Consider the following 27,085-nt stretch of genomic DNA (forward strand, 5'->3'; position numbering starts at 1 on the left):
GACCATTTTAGACAAGCAGAATTCTTTAACATGTAGTCGAGATGGCATAACTAAGATTTACTCAAAATTTACCACGTTTTCTGTTCCAGTCACACCCCTCTAGATGTACTATCAGCAAATGGCCCACGGGCAATTCATTCTTGCATGCCAACAACCAGCCACCTGTTTCTTTACATTCATTTTGGACAGACAGAGGGTTTATTAAGTACCAAGAGCCTAGGGACTTGGACTTAGGGACAGAAATGGGCCTTTTGTCCCTTTGAGTCTGCTTTGCCATTCAATAAGATCACGGCTGATCTGATTGTGGTCTCAACTCCACTTTCCTGTCTAACCCATAACTCTCAACTCCCTTGTCTATCAAAGATCTATCTAACAAATTTATTTAACAAAAGCCTGGGCCTATGTTTCAAACTACTGACATGATTTACTGGGAGTGGGAGAGTGGTGGGTTGTCTCCCACTCCATTCTCAGTTCAAATGCTCCAAACACAATGGTCAAAAAATTCCTGTGAAGAGTCAACATAGGTTACCCATCGCTAGTTAGGCTTGTCATTTCCTATTAAATCTCCAGGGTATTTCGCACTTTATATTGCTGGAAGAGTCAGATAGAAATGGTATAACACTCTCTACAAAGCATCTGGGATCTGAACGAGAACTGCTTATCTTTGTTGATCAATGAAATTGAAGGATTGTGGAGTGAATAGTGAATTGTAAGTTAGAATTATGTTCAGCATCAGAAAAAGAAATGACAGTTACTACTAAATCCAACATGTAAATCAGGAGAAATTATTTACTGAAAGAGTGGTTAGGGAAAATGGTTGAGGCAAATAGTTTAAATGCTTTCTAAAGAAAATCAGAAAGGAACATCAGAATAAAAGGAACAGAATAGGCTCAGATGAGGTAGATTGGATAGGATTGAATAGGATGAGACTTATGTGAAGCACAAACACCAGCACAAATGCTTTGAACTAAATTATCTTTTTACTAAGAGAAGATTCATGTTTTCATGTTTTAAATTAAAATCTCCAACAACAATCGAAAGCTGGAAGTTTGAGACTTCACACTTATCATCGTTCATTTTCCATCTCTGAGCATTTGACTGCAAATAATTGAAACTTAGCACATCATTAGAACGTACTTGAAATGATATGACTTAATTATGTGTGGTGAGTTGACCTATAATTCACACTTAAATCGCTCTATGGGGAGATGGACAGCAAGATGTCATTTACACAAAGCTAACTATTGAGCGACATGATGGCACAATGCTGAGCACTGCTGCCTCATAGCACCAGCAAGCCAGGATCGATTCTGGCCTCCGGTCACTGCCTATGTGGAGGTTGCATGTTCTCCCCATGTCTGCGTGGGTTTCCTTTGGGTGCTCTGGTTTCCTCCCACTGTCCAAAGATGTGCGGGTTAGGTTGATTGGCCATTCTAAATTGACTCTAATGTCAAGGGGATTAGCAGGGTAAATCTGTGGGGTTACAGGAATAGGGCCTGTGTGGTATTGTGGTTGGTACAGACTCAATGTGCCAAATGGCCTCCTTTTCTACTGTAGGGATTCTATGAAATATCCAACAGCCACCACCCAATCTTTTCATTTTATCACACATCTGCCCTCACCTGTATTTGCTGCAGCATTTGCACTTAAATAATGGCAAGCACCATTACCATTATTTTGACATCAATTTTTGAGCCATTATAATATTCATTCATAATAGAAATTCAAACCTGGAATAAATAGTTTTGTTTTGTAAAGTAGCTACAGTACTTGCTGCTGCATTCACTGTGTGTGGGAGAAGGACATGATATATATGGCTACTGTACTCATCTAAGATAGTAAATAAAATATTCCCTCCATCACCTATCTACCTTCTCTTGCTCTTAAGTATTGAATTGCCTGCTGGCTGTATAACTGCTCTAGTTTGCATATCCCATCCACAGAAATTCATATTAAAATCTATATTAGCTTTCATCTCATGTGGTATACATCAATGGAAGTTAAGGCACATAGTAACAAAACATGAATGAGTTATCAGCTTTTGCCTACCTTTAATGTACACTGCAGGAGATGAACATTGAAAATTAAATACTACTGCAACTGAATTAATCATTAGCTTTCATCTAATGTGTACCATGTGTTAAAGTGTTAAGATTCTTTGCTTATTTATATTGTTTACGAATACATTTTCAGGTTCGGAAGATACAAAAGTAAACACTTCTATGAAAAGACTACTCCAGGTGTCACTATACACATGCCAAAGAGAAAAAGTAGTATATATAATAAGTTGAATCCAGAAAATATTTTAAGGAAAAGTATCGCATTTTACTTCTGCAAAGAAAAAACCTTCTGAGCATAAAAGTAAAGTAGTCTGGAAGAAATGGGCAATGCATGCAAAATATACAGCAGTGCTGGATGCAATTTTGAGTACATGCATAGAAAGATTGGGCACATTCAAATATTATAATATACAATGTATAAAGATTATGTTATTTGGTAGTGCTACAGAGAAATTGTTGACATCAACTTGCCAATTCTTTCACTCAGTTAATTATATTAAAAGTCCCATTATCAAATTGTCTGGGATAAATTTTCCAATATTGCAACACAAAGGTAACTCTTTAATTGGTAAGTGACATCAGTATGTTTTCTGTCTCAATTTCTAATATCTCATATACTACTTTATGACCTGGCCTAGTTCTTTTTACTAAACTCTTCTATCTTTGTTTTTCTTAAGGATATATTTCTCTTCAGAATTAAAATTTGTTTCAAAGCTCAGGTCTTTGGGTAATTGAGATAATAATAGTCAAAATTTAAAATAAACCTTTTTCTAAAAAAGTCATATTATCGAAGTAGTATGTTTGAAACATTTTCCAGTGCTAATTTGTATTATATACAGCCTTAAACATGTATTTTATATCACTTGTAAGCAGTTAGCTAATTGAATAGAACAAATTAATTATTAGAAATATGCACCATGACAGGAAATCAATAAAACAATTTTACATATTGGAGAGAATAGCAGTGCATTATTTACACATGTATAAAGTTGATCCATGCTAGAACTCAATTTAAAAGCAGAATAATATTCCATATAGAGTCTGCCATTTCTGTCAGAAACAGGTATTACATATTCATATTGTTTTTTTTCTGCTTCAGGGTACTTACCTGATTTTCTTTTACTTTGTATTCATCTGTGAAATTCAATGATTCTATTAGTGCAACTGCCAAATTTTGCCGTGACAACATACTGGAGAGAAAATCTCATTTATCCTGCAGTCATCATTTTGATGTATTAAAAAGAACTTGAAAGTAGTGAGTTGCATTTTGATTTTATTGAATAAAAAATGCCCTTATTTAGGTGCAGAGAAAATTAGTCTGTATGCAGTTTCATAAGCACTAAGCGGTGTAGACACAAATGATCATCCCCTACAGAAAGTGATGAACAGGAACTTTAGCCAGAAGATGCTGCTGAGACCAATATTCTGAAACAAGCAGAATTTCAGCATAATCTTCCACCTAAGATTCTTCAAGAATCTTGTAACTTTAATTGTTAGTCTGCAATAAAAATTCATTAACTCCATCAGAAGATTTTGTCTACACTTCCTGTTCATAGCAAAATCATTTCAATTTTTTTACAGAAATAAATAAACTTTATTGTGCATACGAGCATTAAGAGCACATATGTGATGCTAAATTTGCACAAGGTATTTGTTAGCCCACATCAGGAACAGGGTGCTAGAAACACTTTTATAAGATGCATACTGGACTTGTAGAAATTAAACGGCACAGTGGAGGTTAACTAAAATTGTACAAAAATGCAAGGATACAGTTATAAAAGAGGCTAAATGAGACTTTTTTTACTGAAACAGAAAAACGGTTAAGGGAAAACCTATTAGAGTGTTTCAATATAATGAAAAGCGTCCAGGGAGTGAATAGTAAAAGATAGCATCCAATAGTTGGTGAATTGTGACAAATTCCTGGGGTGTCACTGCATTATTTTTATCACTTAACCCATGAACGCAATTCAGCTCCATTTCACTGGGTTGGGTTTTTCATTGCACTGAGACACCTCTGTATATTTTCCAATACTGACAGTTACTGCCATATTCTAATATTTCAATGGTTCTGTAGCAGACACTTACTTTTCTAACATCCAGAGCAGACAGAACATGGTTTAATTAGTAATATATGTTTATTGGGGCTCATCCCTCCTATTAAATATCAAAGCTGGGGTTCAGCTTCATAGAGGATGACACTTAAAACTGTTTTGTTGAATATCAACGAGAGTGAGACTGTTCTTCGGCAGAAGTATGAAATGACCAATAGTGAATTGGCAACCTGCTTTACTCTGCCTTATTTTCCATTGAAGTCATTTGAAAACAGAATCAGGTGGAGCATAAAATAAACTGCTGATTCAATGTTGCTCATTTTGTGCTAAAAACCAAGACTCCCCTCACTATCTTTAAAGCGGTAAATAACTGGAAAGAAAGCTAATTCCAGGTGACCTCAACTCTAGACTAGTAAGTAACAATCTGTATATTGTGTTCCCCTATCTTGTTTAATCTCTTGAAGGATTTGAGTAATCACACGTGAACTCAGAATAAAATAAAATCCCCAAGATATTCAAACAAAATTTCAAGGCACTGGCCTACTGTAACAGTGTACATTACTCAACTCTTACTGGTCGAATTCAATTTTGTTGTGGTGACTGATTATCTCAGTCAACACAAAGCACCGCAGCAGTGAGGCAAAAAAAATGAAGCCATTCAGTGGAAGTTCTATGACAGGGTAGAGCAAACTGAAGTAAAAGAAAACCTGGTAATAAATTCAGTAGGTTGCTGGTAATAAAATCTGAACCAATGTCAAGTTCATTGCGTCCTTCAAGTCACCATTAATGATGGTGTCACCATTCATTATTTAAGCAATTATGCAGTTAAAACATCAAATATATATGTAAAGGTTGATCAGGTTTTAGCTGTGACTGTTTGATTTTCATAAATAAGTTACGATGGTGAAGATTTCTCACTAATTAAATTGTTATTCCCTCTTCAGGATTAGGTGATTGAAGTGCCACTGCTGCAATGTAAAATTTGGATTTTCTTTTTCTAAAAAAATATATTATTTTACACAACTTTTCCACCAAATTAAAACTGTGAACAAATAATGCCTTTGATAAAAATAAAATGTTATAATATATTGCAGTATTTTGCTTAAACCCACACTAAGCACACAAAATAAGTCTCCAAAATCTTTCAGTATTGAAGCTAAAAAAAGCTAATAATATGTTACAAGGTCCCAATACATACAACCCACAGTATTTCCCGGTATGCAAGAGTCAAACCAAAACTTGTTATGATTATAGATTCAATCATATGGTATACTCAAAACACATTCCACCAGGGCAAGAATATAGACTGCATAAAGCAGACTTAGTCCATTGAGTTCATTCCTTCAACTGAGAAATTGTGCAGTTTACACTGTCAAATTGTACTGTTGTCACTCTGGTTCATTCTTTCTTCAGTGGGTATTTTCAATGTTTACTTATTATAAAGAATAAAAGATATGTAGAAGAGTATTTCAATGTAGTAGCATATTTTGCCTATGATAAATTTTGTTATTTGAACCCATCACTTGTGTGGCTATCTTGTAACAAATTCTGCTACATCCATTATTTTTGTGTACATACTAATACAATACTGTTTGGCTTCACATACACGTAACATTTGGCATAGGAAGTTATATGTTACTTCCCATTTCCATTGTGTCTTTTGAAAGGTATACTATCCAGTACACCAGGTTAAATGCTCCAAATGATAATGGGAAAAGGATCCTGGCATACTGGTCTATCTTGCTTGTGCCAGTATCAGGTTGTGGTTGAGCAGATGGAGCGACGCCAGGAGGGGAACACAAAATTGGTGGCACATTGCTGTTAGCATCTGTTTCTACGTTGGCTGCTGACTCTTTCTGAGGTGCCAAGGAGTTAAATCTTTTCTTTAAGTTGGAATTGGAATCAGAATGCTACAAAATAAAAAAGAAAAATTTCTTATAGAAAATATAGTGAATTTATCATCTTTTCTGGTAGTAACTGTGGTCCGGTTTCAAGATTTGTAATATTTCCTGGAAGTGAAATTAAACATGATCAAACAACTTTAAGTCATATTACACAAATCATCTACTTACTGGATGCATTAAATAAATTTCTAAACAATTTGTAAGAGGCTCAGATGGGAATATAAAATTAATCCCACAAAGCTGGGTTAGCATAGCGTAATAGGACCAGACCACCGCGCTCATGTATTTGAAATCTGCTTGTTGCGCAGCTCAGGTGGGCTCTGAACAAAACAACATTATATGGAGTATCTAATACATTCATTCAAACCAAACTTCTTTAATTACTATGTGCCCTTAATAATACAAAATAAATGTGCTCCATTGACATCCACAAATGAAACACTACAAATCAAAGAACTATACAGCGATACACAAATGCAGAAGCAGAGGCATGCACACACGAATGACACATAAGGTGTACTGCATACACAAGGAACAAATGTGCAAAACATATATTCCTGTAATTGTTACAAGTCATCCATGAACAGCTACAAATAAACACATGCCACAGATTTTGTGGAGGCACATACAACGCATGACTTAATTGTTTCACCAGTTCCATTTAATTCGGTAAACTAAATTTAAACCTTTAGAAATGCTATTGTGATTTGTTTCATACTTCTATTCAATATGGACAAAAATGGAAATTAGTCCTATAAAATGCAATGGTCTGTAACTTCCCAGTTCTGCGGTATCATAACTAGGGGGCTCCCAGGTAAGGATTGAATGGTAATTGTCCTGAAAGCTCAAACTTCCATTAGGCGATTGCTTAATTGCCCTGCAATGGAAACCATCCAAAAGTACAATATAAATTGTAAACTTCAGATGGTTCTGATTGTCTTACCAGAATAGTTACCTAAGAAAAGTCAGAAGAAGTGAAACCACTTCTAATTCCTGGGTAACTAAGTGCTGATTCCACCTCATTCCCTTTGATGTAGCTCTGCTCGCCATCTTACGAAGGATAACTGCATAGGTGTACATTGGAAACATGCAGAATGGCACATCATGATGTCAGTCAGTATAGAATGTTGATTTAGCACCATTTTAGACCCTGCAGATTCTGATAACATCCAATCTTAAACATGCATAGCTGCTACCACCCAGCACCACACCCATCCAACACCCACACCCACAAATATTTTACATTTTTGGCTTTTTATGCTGTAAGTTCAGTGGAAGTAGAATCATTTAGAGCATATTCAGCCCATTGATTCCATGCTGGCTCTCCGTGGGACAATCCATCAGTCCCATTACCTCATTAAATCCTCATATTCCTCTGGGTTTGTTTCCTTCAAGTACTTTTCCAATATCCTCTCAAAGTCATTGTTGAATGCCTGTTTGGATTGCCTTCATAGCTATCCGTTAGTAAGCTTACTGAACACATTTCTGCATTGCTGGAAGTATTTTTTTTAAAAAAGGAAATACTTTCAACTACTGCATTCTGTGCAGCAAGAGATTATAGGCAGAATCTTCCAGTAGCAGCATGTTTGTAGACGGTGGGTCTGAAAATGAATGACATTTCTGCTTGGGGCCGCAATAGATTGCCACACAAGACCACAGATTTGCCAGCCAATTAATTATGCATGGTTGAAGGCTGCGGTGAATCACGAGATGGGAGTGGGCAGGAAGTTGGTGCCATTACCATTACCTCATAGGGTGGCAAGTCTGGGCACCATATTTAAAGGGGATCAAGACAGACATCATTCCCTGCAATCCACCAGCATCAGTTTGTCTGTCTATGTGGGTGCAAAGACTACAGCCAAACCGTTGAGAGATTCCCCCCGAATTCACGCCCAATGGATCTCCCCCCCGCAACCCCCGCTCCCCACCAAATATGTCTCAGAGGAGAAAAAGATTGGCCCAATGGTTCAGTGATGACTTGCTACAGGTTTTCCTTCAGGCCACTGGGAAAGAAAAGAGGTCTTGATTCCCAGAGATGGCAGCAGGAGGGCCTCCTTTCTGATGATGGAGGTCACAGCGTGGGTTAGTGCCACTGGGGCTCAGAACCTGGGCACAGTACCAGAAGAGAATAGACAATCTGCTACATTCCACCAGAGTGAGTGGCACAATATAGTCACTGAAAAGTAATATTCATAGGGTCTCTAAACAGTCTCAGTGTGTTAGTGCAGAGGAAGTTTCGGTTTCAGACCTTAACAACTAGAAAAATGGGTTGAAAAATGGCAAAAATAGCAAATGGAATTTAACGCAGACAAATGTGAGGTATTGCACTTTGGAAGGATAAACCAAAGTAGAATGTACAGGGTAAATGGTAAGACTCTGAAGAGTGCAGTTGAACAGAGGGATCTGGCAATACAGGTACAGAATTCTCTAAAAGTGACATCACAGGTGGGTAGGGTCATAAAGAGTGCTTTTGCTACATTGGCCTTTATAAATCGGAGTATTGAGTATAAAAGTTGGAGTGTTATGGTAAGGTTATATAAGGCGTTGGAGAGGCCGAATTTAGAGTATTGTGTACAGTTTTGGTCACCTAATTACAGGAAGGATGTAAATAAGGTAGAAAGAGTGCAGAGAAGGTCCACGAGGATGTTGCCAGGACTTGAGAAGCTGAGTTACAGAGAGAGATTGAATAGGTTAGGACTTTATACCCTGGTGCGTAGAAGAATGAGGGGAGATTTGATAGAGGTGTATAAGATCATGATGGGTATAGATAGAGTGAATGCAAGCAGGCTTTTTCCACTGAGGCTAGGGGAGAAAAAAACCAGAGGGCATGGGTTAAGGGTGAAAGGAGAAAAGTTTAAAGGGAATATTAGTCGGGGGGGGGAGCTTCTTCACGCAGAGTGTGGTGGGAGTGTGGAATGAGCTGCCGGATAAAGTGGTTAAATGCAGGGTCACTTTTAACATTTAAGAAAAACTTGGGCAGGTACATGGATGAGAGGGGTCTGGAGGGATATGGTCCAAGTGCAGGTCAATGGGACTAGGCAAAAAATGGTTTGGCACAGACAAGAAGGGCCAAAAGGCCTGTTTCTGAGCTGTAAATTTTCTATGGTTTCTATGGTAACAGATGATACATGTGGACTGAATGTGTGGGAGCCACTTCATGCTGTGAAGATTGTACCAGTTGCAGGACAGTCCAGGTGTCAAACACTTACTGGAGAGGGCTCAGAAGCTGTCATGGGCATGCATGCTCAGAAAGGAGAGATACATCCATTGGGTTAACACTCAGGGCAGAATTTTACCGGCACGTCTGCCCAAGTTTCGCATGATCGCGTTCGAGCTCAATGGAGAATGCTATTCTCCGAGACATGCCTGCCTCCAGAATCAGGGCAGGCATGTCGGTACAATTCCAGTCTCAGTGTCTGATTGTCTCCCTGCCAGAGAAAAATATTCATAATCACCAGAAATACAATCTGACTGAAGGAGTTGTTCCAGATGTAAGAATTCTCACCCCACTTGTGGAAGGGACCGTGGAACTTCTCAGGTGGAACTGAGACTGAGCATTGCATTTGCACCAAATGTCACAGCCATCGAGTAAAGATACACCCAGTCTGGTATTCACAAATGGACATATAAGTGTAAATCCTGAAGTATTGCTCAAAAACGGGCTTATGCATGACCATCAGTTAATTCTTTTCATTCTCCACTGCAGGTACTTATAGCTTGTCAAAGAACAAACAAGGAGATAGCCTTTTCCCAGTTCCAGTAACATCTCCATCTTAGAGGTTGCTTCCAAATCCTCTGGAGGATACAGTATCACAGCATCCACCTGCAGCCTCCACCAATGCAGAAACATTTACCTTGGTGGGTATTCATTCTAGAGTAGGGTCAAGTCAGCAATCTGGTGAGCACATCATTGTCTGTTTGCAGCAAATGCATTTGCTGAAGTCTCTAACTTTCGGAAGGCTGCTAGAGACCAAGCCAAAGCTGAGCCCCATGCAAATGAGGACCCTCTGGATTCAGACATAAGAGACATGATGGAGATGCAGGGACAGGAAGTGAAACGTCAGACAGAGATGCCTAAGGCAGCCCATGGACTTGAGCAAAGGCTAGAGGACTTGGTCTAAGAGCATGGTTTCATCAATGGGGAAGGTAGCAAGTGCCATGCTGGGCCTTGTCCAGCAGAGTACTTGATGGCTGCCAGAAATGAACTTGGCTCTGCGCTCCATCACTCTAGTTCAGTGCAGCAAAGATTAGACAAGATGGAAATCAGGCACTTTAATCTGTTTCTAGGCATCCCTTTTCCTCAAGGAGTCAAGGAGGTACCATTGTGCATCAATAGGGTAGATGAGTGCTTATAAAGGTACCTTGGGGCTTCATCCTGGACACTCCAAAGATGCCTGGCCTCTTCACCTTCCCTTTTCCAGTGACCACATTGCCTCCAACAAGTGAGATTGAGGAGGGTGCACTGCACATGTCAGAAGGCCCTCAGAAGGCCAGAGTCCTCTTGGACTCAGATCACTAGAGGAAGGCTGTCAGTCATCTTAGGCAATGGAGCACAGCAGTCAGCAGGCTGCCTCCACCTCAGCTAAGAATGTTGGGGTTGCACCTAAGCATAGTAAAAGAAAAGAAAAGATTAAGAAATCAGAAGACATAAAGGTGGCATAGATGTCTAATCACTTTATCTATGAAACTCACTTGTAAATATTTGTTTGGTTTCACCTTATTCTTGCGTATTGCCTTTCCATTATGCTCGTAATTGCGGCAACGGCCGCAAGCATTTAAGATCATTTCAGTTCACTCCTGATCAGTCACGGATGATGTAGGCTTAGAATGCACCATTTATCGTGCCATATCATCAGTAACGGCATCTCCAAATACTCTGACGTGCCAGATTGAAACTTGAGTATTGTTTGTAAGTTTGCAGCCTTGAAACACATCTGGCAACCCATTGGATAGTGTTCACCTGATTATCATCCCTTAGAATCTGCTGTCTGAGCCGAGGCATTGCATGGTATTGCTGCAATGGTGTCCACCTGACGGAGCTCTTTTACAAAGTATTTCCACCATTTGGAGAATATTTCAGTGAGACATGAGTGTATCCCTGCCAAATTAACACAGCATGTGGTTTATAACGTAATATGTTTATGGGATTGTTCGCTCCAAAGACTTGCAGCATTTTTCCTTCTAGGTGCCAGAGGGCACAGGAATATGTAGTGTTATACAGGTAGTGTTGTGCTCCTGCTGGGTGTTATCTGAACAGCACATTTTACACAAGTGGAATGTATTTCATATCAGATTGACTAATATGATCACATCACCAGTAGTTTCAATGTGAAAATGTGCAGTTTAATGCGGCCAATAAATTTAATGCATCCACTGGGAACTTCAGCCTCTCATCCAACAGAGAATTAGAATCCACATTGTAGTCCAGATGTGTCAGTGTCTCATTTGGCCTGGAATGTGGTGGCGATAACTTTGTCATGTGTCCGTCTGCTGCGTTGCACCATTCCCCTGGCTTCTGACATTGTATTTGCAACATCCACTGCTCTATCAGCAGCATCATCTTTCTCTTCCTCCACATCAGAGGAAACAAATGACTCCTCCATCTCCCCCTCTGCAAAATCATCCTGTGTTTGCTTAATGGAGTTGTGTAGGATGCAGTAGGCCACAATAATGCTGGTCACTCTTTCTGGTGAGTGTAGAGAAGCGGTTCGCCTGAGCGATCCAAGAAGTGGCACCTCATTTTAAGCGGGCATATTGTCTGCATTATTGTTACCTTCGTTGGGTATGGGTAGCTGTCCTCAGCGGTACTTTTCAATTTCTGCACTGGTGCCAGTCCTGCAGTTGAAGTGGAGCAAATACTTGTGGCATCTGCACATTGTTCAGTGTGTAGGCAGTGTGAGATCTCCCTGGAAAATGCACGCACGATTTGTTTTCTGTGAACGTATACCAACCTTATATTCATAGAATGAAACCACTTATTGTTAATAAATGCATCGCTCTGATCCCAGAGAGCTCTCTGCACCACATTTATGCAGTTAATTGCCTCTTCCATTTGTAAGAAAACAGTGCTCTGGTTGCCTTTCTCTCAGGGTCTGTGCCAAATTTGGCAAAAACTCATCTGAAGAGGGCATCTTTTATCTCTTGGATGCATTTGTGTGTGGCAGAGTCTTTTCCAAACATGTCCATTGGAGTCCTGGAATGAGGCACTGGCGAAATTGTTCAATGTCAGTCACTTCTAATGCTCGAGGCATAGCGTTGCCTCCCAGTTCTCATGGATGCAGGTCTTCACAGAGTAGCTAGCATACAAGTCATAACAAACCATGGCTTTGTAAGCCACGTCTGTCATTGCCTCTCAGATATCTGCGGGTAGCCTATGATGTGCCTTTCTAACAGGCTCCACTAACTTCCACCCTATCCCTGTCGCCCATTAGTTTCCCCCATGTCCCTTGACCTACCCAATATTATTATGCCTCTCCACTCTATTATCTAGAATACTCCTTTGTTGTGCTTGACCCTAGAATCATTACCCTGCACATGCCTTCTCTTCCCTCTCAGCCTACACCTGTTACTGGCCCCATGCCCTCCCTGATCCCGACTCCAGTTTTGTCCATTTCTGCACTGTACCCCCAACCACTCCCACATCACTCTAGATCTGCCACTCCACTACACCTGATTACCCACCTCTCACTGTCATTGTTCCCTTTGTACCCAATTCAACATCCAGAATCTCACTGTAGACAGCATTTTTAGAACCATCTTCCTCCCATCATTCTTACTAGAAACCCCCTCCCCCACCCATTCACAAGACACAAGGCCCTTCCGTCCTTCTCACTTTCCTGCACTCTTGCTTTCACACCCTGTCTCCCTCCCTGTCCCAAGTCCCCAGCCTCCCACCATTTGGTGGACTTCCACCTTCCTTCAGTCCTCCTCCCTGCTTCTTCAAATGCCTCCACCTGATCTCAATCATTGTGTTATTCCACAATGCTCCACGAGAGGAATAAACAGGATCTACTCACTCCAAGTGCTTGCTGCATGCCACTTGTATGCAGTCTTAAATCCAAAGACATGTATTGTTCGCTCACAGATAACTTAATTGGGAAGGGAGACTTAATTATGGCGAGATTGCCTTTTAATAAGCATGCATGACCTGCAAATGCATGCAAAAGAGCTTCAAACATCCCTGAACTTAATAGCTTGGATTCATCCAGTTTTCAGAACGAATCCAAGCTACTCTTGGCCTCCTGTTCAATTAGGTTCTTCTGCCCTCTTTGCCTTTTATTCTCAGGAATAGCCCCATGATGATATAATGGACAGTGATGTGGGTAGATAAACCATTGAGTACATAGCAGTTGCAATTCTATGCCCTGAGATGTAGACCATTCAACATTTTCTTTCTGCAGACACTATATCATTTAACCTTTCATAAATTCTTCTTCAGTTTTTTGCAGTCAGCTAAGTGAGGTAACAAATCATGGCTAGAACTTAAAAAAGGCAAACTTGCAGAAAATGCTCCTTGAACATCAATAGTAAGCCAGCTAAATTTAGGAAGTATTTGAACATACCAGAGATGAAATTCCATAGCCAGCATCATCACAAAATTGTAACAGTACAGAAGGAAGCAATTTGGCCCATTATGTCCAAACTAGCTATCCAAAGGAACAATTTATTTAGTGTGACTACCCTAATTTCTTCTTGTAGCCCTGCACATTTCTCCTTGACGGATAATAATCCAATTCCATCTTGAATGCCTTGATTGAACCTACCTATGCTATCAATCAATGCATACCAGATCCCAACCACTCACTGCGTGAAAACATTTCTCCTTGTGATTTCATTGCTTCTTTTGCTGATTAATTTAAATCTGTGCCCTTTCATTCTCAATCCTTCCACCAATGGGAACAGTTCCCCCCCGATCTGTTTATTCATTCCCCTCATGATATTGCATATTTCTATCAATTTTTCTCTCAATCTTCTCTTCCCCAAGGAAAATAGCTCCAACTTCTCCAATCTATGCACAGACTAAAGTTCCTCATTCCTGCAACCATTTTTGTGCATCTTTACTGCACACTCTCTAATGCCTTCAGGTCTTTCCTATGGTGTAAAATTCAAAACTGGATACAATACACCAGTTGAGAATGAACCAATGTTCTATACAGGTTTAGCCTAACTTCCTGGAAGGGTCATTAAAGGAGGGTGTTTCTCCTCCCCAGAAAGCATTGAATTTCCTCAAAGCAGAGTTAGACAGACTTTTGATAGACAAGGGAGTCATGGGTTATGAGGGGCACTTAGCAAAGTGGAGTTAAGACCACAACCACATTAGTGTTGTGACAATGGATCATAGATCTGAATTACGTACAGACGTATGTTTATTTTTTTTAAAAAGGACTTGCAAGCAAAAACTGTCTGAGGCTACGAAACAAGCACTTGCTGGAATTCCTTTATGGATTCGGTCCCAAGAGAGACAACAGAATGTCACACTCCTTTATTTCAGAAATAGCCACTTCAAAGGAGGAGATGCAATGCAAAAACTGAACTTTAAATGCTTCCCGAGATAATGGAGGCTATCATCTCAGTAGAACCAGTCTCCTGTAAGTTATGTTCCAGACATATTTGTGTTCTTCCCTTTCCAGAAATATACAAGGGGTAAAAATTCAATTGCAACCATGGTCTCTGTATGCTGTCTGGTGTTCTAGTTCCACTGTGCTAGTGTGTACTGTCATAGCTGAAGAACATCCAGTGGGCATCTTTGCTTGCAGCTAAAACGCCTCTCTTTTTCTCTGATTGCTGGAATAAAGTCAGCAAAGCCACAGTAAAAAAGAAGACGACAATTCCTTCCAAGTGATCTTCAAAAGCAAGAATCTCCAAAGTAACTGTTCAACTGTCGAAGTCAGCAGTATTGGAATCTCCCAACGTAATAGCCACAATATTTCACTACCACACGGAAAAGCCAAAGACTGATACCTTTATATTTTTTTAAAACATAGAAAACATTTGGCCCTTCGAGCCTGCTCCGTCTTTCATTTTGATCTGGCTGATCAATGAATTCAATATCTTGATTCCTCTTCCCCCCATATCCCTTGATTCTTTTAGCTCATGAGTTGTATCTAATTTCTTCTTAAAATCAGACAATGTTTTGCCCTCAACTACTTTCTGTGGTAATGAGTTCCACACATTCACCACCCTTTGGATGAAGAAATTTCTCCTCAGCTCAGTTATAAAAGTTTTACACCTTATCATCAAACTATGTCACCTAGTTCTGGATTACCCCACCATGGGAACATTCTTTCTGATTCTACCCTGTCTAACACTGTTAGAATTTTATAAGTTTCTATGAGATCCCCTCTCACTCTTCTAAACTCCAGTGAATATAAACTTAGTGTCTCCTCACATGACAGACCTACCATCCCAAGAAACAGCCTAGCAAACCTTCGCTGTACTCCCTCTATAGCAAGGACTATATTTTTATTTTTAACTTTTGTTTTTGGACATACTTCTCATTTCTAATCAGTATGTACATATGTTGTGTTTTATTTTTTTCTCACATGTTAGGGACTAATAAACTCACTCTTTCTTTAACTCAATGAAGCCTGCTTAAATTCACCCTTTTAAAACAAAAAATATATTTGCACTGGACAAAGGTATCCATGAGGGAAAGGATCCTTTAAAATTAACTTTGTGACAACTGAGAGGGTTGAATAAAGAAGGGGAGCCAGTTCAACCTCATCTGGGAGCAATACCATTTGAGGGTATGTCATTCAGAATTCTAACAAATTTGGGAACCTTGCTGGGGACTGATTATAACATCAGCCATGATTTTATTGAATGGTGGAGCAGGTGAGAAGGATTAAATGACCGACTCCTATTCCTGAGTCCTATGTTAACATGACTTCCTTGCTTTTATACTCTATGTCCATATTAATAAAGCCTAAGATGTCATGTACAATTAAATGTGCTATCCACCTTTCCCACCACTTTTGATGATTTATGCACACCCAGGTCCCTTTGCTCCTGCACCCACCTTTTGGATTGTAGCCCTTTATTTATATTGTCTCGCTGTATTCTTCCTATTAAATGAATCACTTCACACTTATTGGCATTAAAGTTCACCTGCCAATTCCACCGACCTCTCTGCAGAAGCACTTGTTCAGTTTAGGAGAGTGGGCAAAGAAGTGGCGGATGGGATACAATGTGGAAAAGTGTGAGGTTATGCATGTTGGAAGGAGGAATGGACGCATAGACTATTTTCTACATAGGAAAATGCTTAGGAAATCAGAAACACAAAGGGACTTGGAAGTAATTGTTCAAGATTCTCTTAAGGTTAATGTATAGGCTCAGTCGGCAGTTAGGAAGGCAAATGCAATGTTAGCATTCATGTTGAGAGGGCTAGAATACAAGAGCAGAGATGTACTTCTGAGGCTGCATAAGGTTCTGGTCAGACCCCATTTGGAGTATTGTGAGCAGTTTTGGACCCCATATCTAAGGAAGGATGTGCTGGCCATGGAAAGGTTCCAGAGAAGGTTCACAAGAATGATCCCTGGAACGAAGAACTTGTCATATGAGGAACAGTTGAGGACTCTGGGTCTGTACTTGTTGGAGTTTAGAAGGATGAGGGGGTATCTTATTGAAACTTACAGGATACTGCGAGGCCTAGATAGAGTGGAAGTGGAGAAGATGTTTCCACTAGTACGAAAAACTAGAACCAGAGGGCACAACCTCAGGCTGAAGGGATGATCCTTTGAACAGAGATGAGGAGATTTCTTCAGTCACCGAGTAGTGAATCTGTGGAACTCTTTGTTGAAAAGATGCTTGTGGGGGCCAGGTCATTGAGTGTCTTTAAGACAGAGATAGATAGGTTCTTGATTAATAAGGAGATCAGGGGTTATGGGGAAAAGGCAGGAGAATGGGGATGAGAAAAAAAAAGTCATGAATGGCAGAGCAGACTCGAAGGACCGGATGGCCTAATTTTGCTCCGATACCTTATGGTCTTATGGTATCTATGTTCTTTTGAAGCTCCACACTATCTGCTTCATATTTCACAATACTTCCAAGTTTTGTATCATCCACAAATTTTGAACCTCTACATTCTATACCAAGCTCATTAATATATATCAGGAAGAGCAAAGTTCCTGAGGAACTCTACCATAAACCTTCTGCCAGTCTGAGAAACATCCATTTATCACCACTTGCTGTTTCCTGTCACTCAGTCAATTTTGCAATCATATTGCTGCAGTCCCTTCTATTCCATGAGCTACAACCTTTTTCACAATATCTGTTGTGCAGCACTTCATCAAATGCCTTCTGGAACACCACCTCAACAGCATTATCCTCATCAGACTTTTATTTAAAACCATGAAAAAGCTCTAGCAAGTGATTTGCCCTTATCAAATCCATGCTGAGTTTCCTTAATTAGCCCACATTTGCTCAAGTAGCTGTTACATTTGTCTCAAATTATTATTTCTGTAAGTTTCAACACTGAAGTTAAACTGACTGACCTGTAGTTGCTGAGCTTATCTTTACTCCCTTTTTGAGCAAGGGTATAGCATTTGCAATTCTCCAGTCCTCTAGCTCAATCCATAAGCCTAAGGAAGACTGGAAAGTTATGGTCAGTGCCTGCACATCCTCTCCTTTCACTTCTAGACTCCCTGTCGTCATGCCTTATAAACTTTAAGTACATTTATCCAATATCCCTAAAGCTTTACAGCTTTAGTATAGCTTATCCAATACCCTGTCCTTATCAATTTAAGTGTCTGAATTACCTCCTCTTCCACCATGACTTGAGCATCTTGTTTCTTGGTAAAGACAGATGCAAAGTATTCATTTAATCGGCAGGATTTTACAGCCTCGCTCATCCTGAAACCGTAAAATCCTGCCCAAGGTCAATGGGCCTTCCCATAGTCCACACCTTGTCTGCTCTGATTCCCATGGTGGGCAGCACAGTAAGTTTCCAGCCAATATCTCAGCCATGCCATGTCCCTATATGTAAATCCCCCTTCTAGTCCCTAATCAGCCTTACTCTTTTTACTGGCCTTCTACTTTTTGTATGCCTATTAAAGATGTTTGGATTTTCTTTCTTTTCATACTATCTCTCTCTGCTTCTCTTATTTGCTTTTTCACATCCCTTGAACCTTCTATATTAAGCCTGGTTCTCAGTTGTATTGTCCTCCTGATATCTGTCATGAGTACACCTTTTGTTTCAGTATTTTAATTTCTGTTGTCATCCAGGGAGCTCTGGATTTGTTGCCCTGTGTTTCCATATCACGGGAGTTTACTCCATCTGTGTCGGAAGTATCTCTTCTCTAAAGGCAGCCCACTGTTCAGATGCTATTTGCCTGCCAACCTTTGATTCCAATTGATCTGGGCCAGATCCATTCTCACCTTATTGAAGCTGGCTTTTCTCCAGTTAGTCATTTTCATTCTGAATTGTTCATTGTCCCTTTCTATAACCAACCTAAATCTTATGATATAACAATCACAATCCTCTCAAATGTTGTCCTACTGACACCAGATCCTCTTGGCTCACCTCATTCTGAAGAACTAATTCTAACAATGCCTCTTTTCTTGTCAGACTAAAAATTTTCCCAAACACACTCTGGGAACTAATGCCCCTTTCCACCCTTTACACTATCAATACCCCAGACTATATTTAGTTAATTACAGTTTCTCTTTCTAATTACTCTATAATTCTTGAATCTCACATAATTTCCTTTCAAATTTGTACCTCTACATCTTTACTACTGGTTAGTGGTCTATGGACTACACTGAACCATGTTATTGCTTTTATGTTCCTTAGCTCTAGCCAAATATATCCTATCCTTAACCTCTCTGGGACATCTGTGTTCTCCAGCAATATAATATCATTCTTAATCAATACTGCTATCCCTCCCTCTTTCCCCCTTTCCAGCCTTTCCTGAACACCTTGCATTCAAAAATATTTAATATACAGGCCAGTGCTTCTTGCAGGCAGATCTCTGTTAAAGATACAGCATCACAGTCTGAAATTTGCACATGATCAGTAGGCCCAAAAGCAGACACAATATACGCTTATGGCCGTGATTGAATTCAGGGCTCAATTTCACATTGGCTGACCAATTAACTGGTGGCTAGCATGGAATGCAACTGAGAAAGGCTTAGCACTGCTGGGGGCACAAGGTGGGTTGGAGAGCAGGCACCAAGTGAAGCGAGGGCAGATGTTTCCTGTGAGCTCCCTAAAGGCTGACAACTGTTGTGGAGCTGCTTCAGGGAGCTGCAGTATTGTTTAAATGAATTGAGCTTAATGAAATGTTGCAATCTGCAGCTACCCTGCAAATTCAAGTACCTGACAGCAGACCTCATAGGACCTTAGCCATCAAATGCCTCCTTTTGTCTGGTCATTTTATCCCATCCTGAAATGTGTTTGTTGGGAAAATGTTAAGGGCACCTGACTGATTGGCCCATCTGCCAACCATAGAAGGGATGGGCCACATAAAATTGCCAATAATTTCCTCCTTAATGGGCTTCATTGCCTCCTTAATTGTCAGCAGGTATGCTTCAGGCTTCCATGTGCACCTACCAACTGTAATGTTGTGTGCAAGTGCCATGATATCAGGACAATTACCTGACATCTACTCATATGATTTTCCCTGATCCTGGGTCAGGCTCGATCAATGTAAAATTCTGGCCCGTATTTCCACATGACAGTCTGTGCCTGTAACTCATTAACCTTGTTTACACATTCTGTGCATTCACATATGCGTACAGTGACCCTAATTGATCACTTTCTCTCTTACTCTGAATCATCTGATGATACCACTTCATCAGATGTTTGCTTTTCTTCTTGTCCTTCACGGGGAGGTTGCATTGACTGATCAAGTAGCAGTTCTTCTGCATTAGAAGTTATAAATACACAGGTGAAGGATTGATATAAAGAAGCTGCAGAAGGGTGAAATGCAAGAGATGCATGCTCACACCATCTGCATTTGTAATTCATGTCAAATTGAGGGATATGGGTGAAGTGAGATTTCAGAAGGTGCTTAGGGATGGAACATGACATCTTCCTGGCTGGTTTCAGTAACACCACTCACAACCACAGTGACTGTCTTCCCAATATTTCAGAGCACCATTTCTGTCAAAGGGCTTAGGAGATGTTTCAGTTCTCCATTCTTTTTTTTTGTTACTTGCTACCATAATTTGTGAGAAAATAAAAGAATGTCAAGGTGTAGCAATGTGCAAGAGTGGTATCCCTGTCATAGTTGAATAGCTGCAAGTGTGTGGAACCTGAAAGATATAGATGTGAGACTTGCAGTAGTAGTACGTCTGCAAGGGAAGGATGGAGCAGATGAACGTATGGAATGGGTCCTGATTGCTGGAGGTCAGTAATTAGTGGGCGAAGGTGGTATAGAGCTTCGAATGGTGTGTGAGGTTAGTAGTGTGGAGGGTAGGGCCACTCATGTGAACTCACTGAACTGTTTCTGAAATTGCAGCCAGAACCTCGGGGCCAGGCAAATTAAATTGACCTCTGTGGCTACCTGAACCCAAGCTGTCTGCAAACTATGCCTGGAGAATGCTTTGACCCACCACTGAAATATGATGGCTTTCCTCTTTTTCACCTCTTAGGCTCCAGTGCTGCATCAGTGAAGCTGGAAGCCCTTGCTTTGGCCTGCTGCTCCATGTTCCTCTTTCTTCTTTCAAAAAATCAGATTCCAAACCTTGCTGCAGCCAGACTATACCTTCCTGGTCCTGTCCTCCAGGGCAGTAATGGCTTCCGTGGAATGTTCACATTGGTGGTTCAGTTCTGGCATTGGTCCAAGGCCCAATGACATGATCATGTGTATTTATTTCTTCCTAAAGTTTGATTGAAATGGTCTAAAGAACTGAGCTCTGAGGCCCAATTGCTGCATCTAATAGAACCTGCAAAAGGGAAAGTAAAACCCATCTGTCTGCTCCTCAACTTTACCCCTGTAATGATGCACACTCACAGGTTTCGTCAGGAACAAAAAAGGTATTGATTAACAAGGAAAAATTGTACAGGGGCCAGCAGCCCGTCTAGAGCAGCCAACTACCTGCCCCAGTCCCTACATGTATTCTACCTATCTTCCGTCTAAGGTAGGTCTCCACTCCCCAGATTGATTACCCGCTTTCAGTCCTAATTGATCCCTCACGCCATCCCAGTACCCTGCTCTTAAGAGCTCCACTCTTACAACCTCCAGGCACCCCCCACTCTGCTTATAGTAAACCACTGGATCCCTACAGGGTGATTCAGCCCATTGAGTCTGCACCCATTCTCCGAAAGAGCATTTTACCCAGACCCTCCAGAGCTCTATGGCCCAAGACACCCTTCAGTTCACCCAGCACCTACCTCTCACAACTTTACCCTCCCCGCATCTCTACTACCCTGCCACCCCACATAGTTCACCTGACCCTGTTCTTACAGATTTCCCTCTCTCCCCTGCACTCGCCCAACTCTTACAAATCCCCACTTCCCCAACCCTGCTCTGTCAGCCTTCACGCCATTGCTGCACCCTCCCTGTTGCCACATCCATTGCTCTCATTCTGTGGTCATGCCAATTTCCCAGTGTCAAAATGGGAACAAAAAGCTATGTTTCTCAACAACCATTTGCCCAGACCTGTCTTCTGAACCACTTTCTTGTTTGAATCAAACAAGAAATTTTGATTTCTTCAAAATCAAATTTTGCTTCAAGAGATATTGAAGCTTGCTTCAATAGATATTGGCTGCTTCAAGAGATATTGGCTGGATTTAAACAGTGTAATTTTGTTTTAACTTGAGCCAGCCTTGTATGGAGTTAGATCCACTGCTGAGCATGAAGCCAATCCACAGTACATTTACCAAAGTTGTAAGCTGCAATCATGGACATGAGTTATAGAACAAACTCCTACATGCTGCCGCATGGTCTTAATCAGGTGCTGGCTCACTGACCATTATGACTCCCAATGCCCACAAACTAGTCATATCAGCTTTGCTTTGAGGTCCTTTAGAATCTGATGAAATGAGTATAAAGTCAGAAAGATAATTACAGTTATCAGAAATATAAGTCGTGAATAAGGTTAAAGAGGTTGAGTTCTTTTTTGCTAAAATGGACTTCGATGTAATCTAATTTAAGGTTTTATGGATGAGAATTCCCTAAACAGTTCCAAGCAAAACCTGTGTGGATTATCCACTAGATTAAATAAGTAGATTTGGCATCAACTAGTAAAATTTAGCTTCCTAAAAATGGACCCTTGCATGTGCATTAATACATTTCTGCATTGGAGATTACTGTTTATATCAAAATAGGTCAACAAAATTGCAATTTGTCCTGGCTTGTATTTTGGCTCACGAAACTGGATCAGCCTTTGATTCTGCCTGAGGATGAACAGCCACAGATTCTTAGGTCAAGCTTAATTTTATTGAGTCTCAGAATCAAACGAAATGCCAATACTTACTTTTAGCACTGACACATCAATCATAACGACTTGAGTAACTGGAGAACAATAGCTGCCTGTAGAATTTTATTCAAACAAGGAAGTGGTTCAGAAGGCAGGACTGGGCAAATGGTTGTAAAGAAACATAAAGCACCTAATCAGAGGTTCCTGGAGAGATAACTGGAGACCAGCATAAAAGTAAGTTTTTTTTAAATATATATTTATGTGCAATGAAAACAGATCCGAAGACTGAAGGTATTACAAACAGCGAGAGTTAATCTTTGTGTGGGTCAGAAGGAGCTAGAAGACTGCCCTCATGGAAAATCTCGGTTTCTGCTGCCTCTACATTTTCTGACTCCCCAGACCCAGTCAAAAAAACCTCCCTGCCAAACACTCTAGAAATTATAAACCTTTTCGATTTAGATCTTTCAGAGAGTGTTGAAGGCTTCTGGAAGCAAAACAGAACTTTTTGAGTAGAAGAAAATAGGACCCGCTGCAACTTTCCGCCAGGTGAAAAGTTGATTGATAGCATTTTATCATGAATAGTGTGATACTGTCACTGTATTTATGCAAATGAGCAATTGCAAATTTTGGGGGCGATTCTCTCATCCCGACCCGCAACTTTTCTGGCAGGTCGCGGTGAGAGATGTGCGTCATCAGGCTTGTTTCAGGATTGGCGCATGCGCCAGGAACTCATGCACATCTCCCAGAGCCAGAGAACAGTCGGAGACCAAACCATGCTGGAAATTGATGGGAAGACAGGTAAATCATTTGAATCTTTTTAAAGTTTGTCTTAAATGTATTTTAAATGTAAATATTGGGAACTTACTGATCCCGATTGAATCTCCACCCCACCAGGAGTACTTCATTCTGGCAGAGTTTACAGTAGCTCCCTACGTTCGGGGAGCTAGCAGGAGATCCTGCCGGAATGAAGCCGGGGTGGGGGGGGGGTGTCAATCAGGGCCCCCCCCCCCAGGGGGTTGCACGGCAGGGTGGGGGGGGGGTGTGGTGCCCCCAGGTATGGGCACCTTGGCAGTGTCAGCCTGGGCCCCCTGGCACTGTCAAAGGGGTAAAATGCTCATGCCCAGGATGCACCATGGCACTGCCCAGGGGGCATTAGCAGTGCCAAGGGGCAGGGCCTATCATGGGTGGAGCCTAGAGGCAATTGGTAGGGGTAGGTGGGGCCTGCTGCCATTGTGCATGGGAATTGGTCTGGTTGGAGCGAGGTTAGCAATTGGGTGAGCTGAAGCAGGGGTGTGCAGGAAGAGGGGGGTTGTCTGCCTCCCAGAGATGGGGAGGGTCTGACCCCAGGATGGAGGGGAATCAGTGACGGGGGGTCTGCTAAAGTGAGGACGTTGGGGCAATTGCCACTGCTGGGGGAGGTGTTGACTGGACATTGGGGCGTTCCGGGTCAGGCAGATGGTCAGGGCTGGCCCGGGAATTGTTGTGGGAGCCACAATTGAGCCATGGGGGTAGTTGGAGGGACAGCACTGCGAGGGTCTCAGGCTGGCCAGCATCAAGCTGGCCAGCAAACAGGGAGTCTGACAGATCGGGATCGCTGTGCATACGTAGATTTCCAGAACTGTCAAACTCTGCTGCAAATAAGCTCCGTCCCCCTGGGTTTTTAATGAGGTTCAGGATTGTGACCTCTACAGTGCACAGAGTGGGGAGATTCAAGTGAGAAGTTGAACTGAGAAAATAGTCGTGATCCAGAACAGTCTTCCCATCAATTCAGCACTTTTGGGAGAATCACCCCCTTTATTTCAGCTGCAAAATCTCATACAAATTAACATGACAGACAAATAAATAGGTTTTGCAAGACTGGTTGGATTTACACAAGAATGGGAACAAAACAGTACTCTAGACCCTTCGGGTAATTAAATGCTTGGTAATTAAGTACGAGGTCCTTTGTAATTTGAGCAGTATACTTAAAATATTACAGTCATTGCAGAGATTCATAAAATATTCTAAAGTAACAATGTTTGGTTACTAACTCAGGAGTTAAAAAGTGATAGGTTGGTAGTTACTTCAAGTTTTATGTCAACTTCCAAAATATTTGAAATTTGATTAGTTGTTGACTGAGACTGATTGAGGATCCAACAGTGTGAGTCAGAACAACTTCACACAGCAATTCCACAGAACACTACCATGAGCAGAAGAATGACATCTGTGCATGCAACATTCAATCATTTAAGTGAGCAGGCAGCATGAAGTTTGCATGCTACCTCCACTGGAAGCAATTGGGGCAGATTAATTTTGCATCATAATCCATGCCCTGCCCATTTTCAGGTCTTAATGAAATTCACAATGAAATCAAGAATTTTTTTGGTTGCTGAAATATCAAATCAATCCCAGCAAACTCCTGGCATTTATATTATCCTTTGTCCAAACAACATTTTGATCTCTCTCATGCCAGAGTTATTTCAAAGTGTAAAATGCAGTCACTGCAGCTGTGTAATACTAAAAACAAAAGTTCTAAATCTCTATAGGTGGTGTGAAAAGCTTTATCATTGGCCAGTTTTATTTGCTTTAAATCTATTTTCATGGTGAAATGACAGCTATTAGCGCTGAAGCTGGCTAGTGATCAACATTCTGTCATTCATGAGTGATGGTCACATTGCAGAGATAATTGCCGTGATGCAACAACTATAAGTGCACAAAGAAACAATCTACAGCTGATAGCTCAGAGGTTCTATTGCAGCTATATGTGATTTGGTTTTAATTTTGTTTATGAACACAGTGGAGTAAAATTTATGCTATGACTAATTTTATATTGCACTTGAAATGATATTAAGTATAAAGTTGTATGATATAAAGATATCTTCTAGAAACAAAATCAATGACATTTTTATTATGGCGGATAAGATGAAGATTAAGTGGGCAATTTACAAATGATCTGTTATCGGGCCTTTGGCTTTTCATATCAACGGATGAGAACTCACTTACCAACACAATCTCTTCTGATTCAGGCACTCCTGTCGCTGCTGACAGTGCTGCTGTTCGTGCTGCTTTCCTTCGGGCTTTTTGAGCCTGAAGATTTGTGAAGTAGTTTACAGCTGCAAATTCGATGAGTGCAGAAAAGACAAAAGCGAAACATACAGCTATGAACCAATCCATAGCAGTAGCATACGACACTTTTGGCAGTGAGTGGCGTGCGCTGATACTTAGTGTAGTCATGGTTAAAACTGTAGTGATACCTTCAGCGATTTAAAAAGAAAAATAGTTAATTTACTTTGCATTGTTGGTATTTGACATTGATAACAAAGGAACAGATTAGACGGCCAATACTATGTTTTACTTGATTTACTTTTACAACATATGACATAGTCAGGCACTATAAGCATTATCAAGAAAGCAATGGAGGAAACTATTTCTTAATGTTCATCAAATTGCTTACTTCTAGTTGCTGATAAAAGGTCACAGATTTAGAACATTTTATCAGATTGTCAAATTATTCTCCATCTTGTGGCATGGGCCCTTGTTCACTAGAAATTAAGAGTGTGACTGTCCAGATTTAATGCATTCAGGACTGCCACTGTATTGCATAGGGGGAGTGTTAGGATACCATTCTGGACTGGTTTCAAGCCAAACTCCCAGAATTGGGCAAATTCCTTATTCGGTTGTCACCTCTTCCCACCCATTAACATTTTTAGAGTCTACAGCATCCCTAGAAAAGTTTAAAGGAGGCAAATAGTACATAGGAAGCACATATTGAATCAGGAAAAAAGGTAAAACACGTATTCTTTTAAGTTTTTTTTAAACTACACACAGTACAGTGACACAAAAATGGCAAAATCACAACATGAGGGAACAGGGCCAATGCTTCAGCTAAGTCACCACACACAAAATGATGTACAAATGAACAGTAAAAGTTTTCATACTCGCCACAGTACGGGCAGGAACAAATTCTTTGTTTATCCAGAACACAACCTGAGACAAAACTACAGTCATGATGTATGGGATGTAAGTCTGAGTGAGATAACATCCTAGTATTTTTTGTACACAAAAATAGGCTATTTATATGGAGTGTTCACCTAAAATGGATACATGGTGATGGTAAATAAACAAAGATTGTACAGTGTATAATGATTACAGTAAGAAGGTGTTGTAATTGAAGGCATACCGAATACTGTTCTAGCTGGAACAGACTCCTTATTAATCCAGAAAGATACTTGAGACAGAATTACTGTCATAATGCAAGGAATGTAAGTCTGAATCATAAAGTATCCCATCTTCCTTTTTAAGTGAAAATATACTGTCATCACTATGTATTCACCTGTTCAAAGACAAATGTGAACATTTCTGTAACATTACATTACACACTTTGTTCTTTTCATCTGGTTGACATGCTGTGAACTGAATAATGCATAAAGGATGCAGCATGAAAATATACAATACAGCATGAAAAATAGAAAATACAACAATAATTTGCAAATGGTGATGATCTAAATTACTATTACATCTTATCATTAGAGGAAAATTGCTTATAGTCTATTACATACGTACAGACTGAATTCTGTTGTTAGAATATACATATCATTAATTTAGAATCCCTACAGTGCAGGGGGCCATTTGGCCTGTTGAGTCTGCACCAAGTCTCCGTCAGAGCACCTTACCCAGACCCTATGCCCGTCCTATCTCCGTAACCCCATGTATTTACCCTGCTAATTCC

At 40.6% G+C, this 27,085-nt stretch overlaps 1 protein-coding gene across 2 annotated transcripts in view; it reads right to left on the reverse strand.

Annotated features, from left to right (window-relative positions):
- Positions 1-27,085, reverse strand: part of LOC145351769 (gamma-aminobutyric acid receptor subunit alpha-6-like) — a 66,137-nt gene that overhangs the window by 21,008 nt on the left and 18,044 nt on the right. The window contains exons 7-9 of one of the 2 annotated variants that reach the window (XM_080201392.1): positions 26,537-26,689; positions 25,360-25,610; positions 3,233-6,021 (exon numbers count right to left, since the gene is read on the reverse strand). In XM_080201392.1, coding sequence (XP_080057518.1) covers positions 5,740-6,021; positions 25,360-25,610; positions 26,537-26,689 — 686 coding nt within the window. In that variant the 3' untranslated portion in view covers positions 3,233-5,739. Of the gene's footprint in view, positions 1-3,232; positions 6,022-25,359; positions 25,611-26,536; positions 26,690-27,085 lie in introns of those variants that run through there. The other variant, XM_080201393.1, reaches the window with a different exon arrangement.

This window comes from Carcharhinus amblyrhynchos, chromosome 13, assembly GCF_965287045.1.
Source record: "Carcharhinus amblyrhynchos chromosome 13, sCarAmb.v2.hapA, whole genome shotgun sequence".
In the NCBI taxonomy this organism is placed as follows: domain Eukaryota; kingdom Metazoa; phylum Chordata; class Chondrichthyes; order Carcharhiniformes; family Carcharhinidae; genus Carcharhinus; species Carcharhinus amblyrhynchos.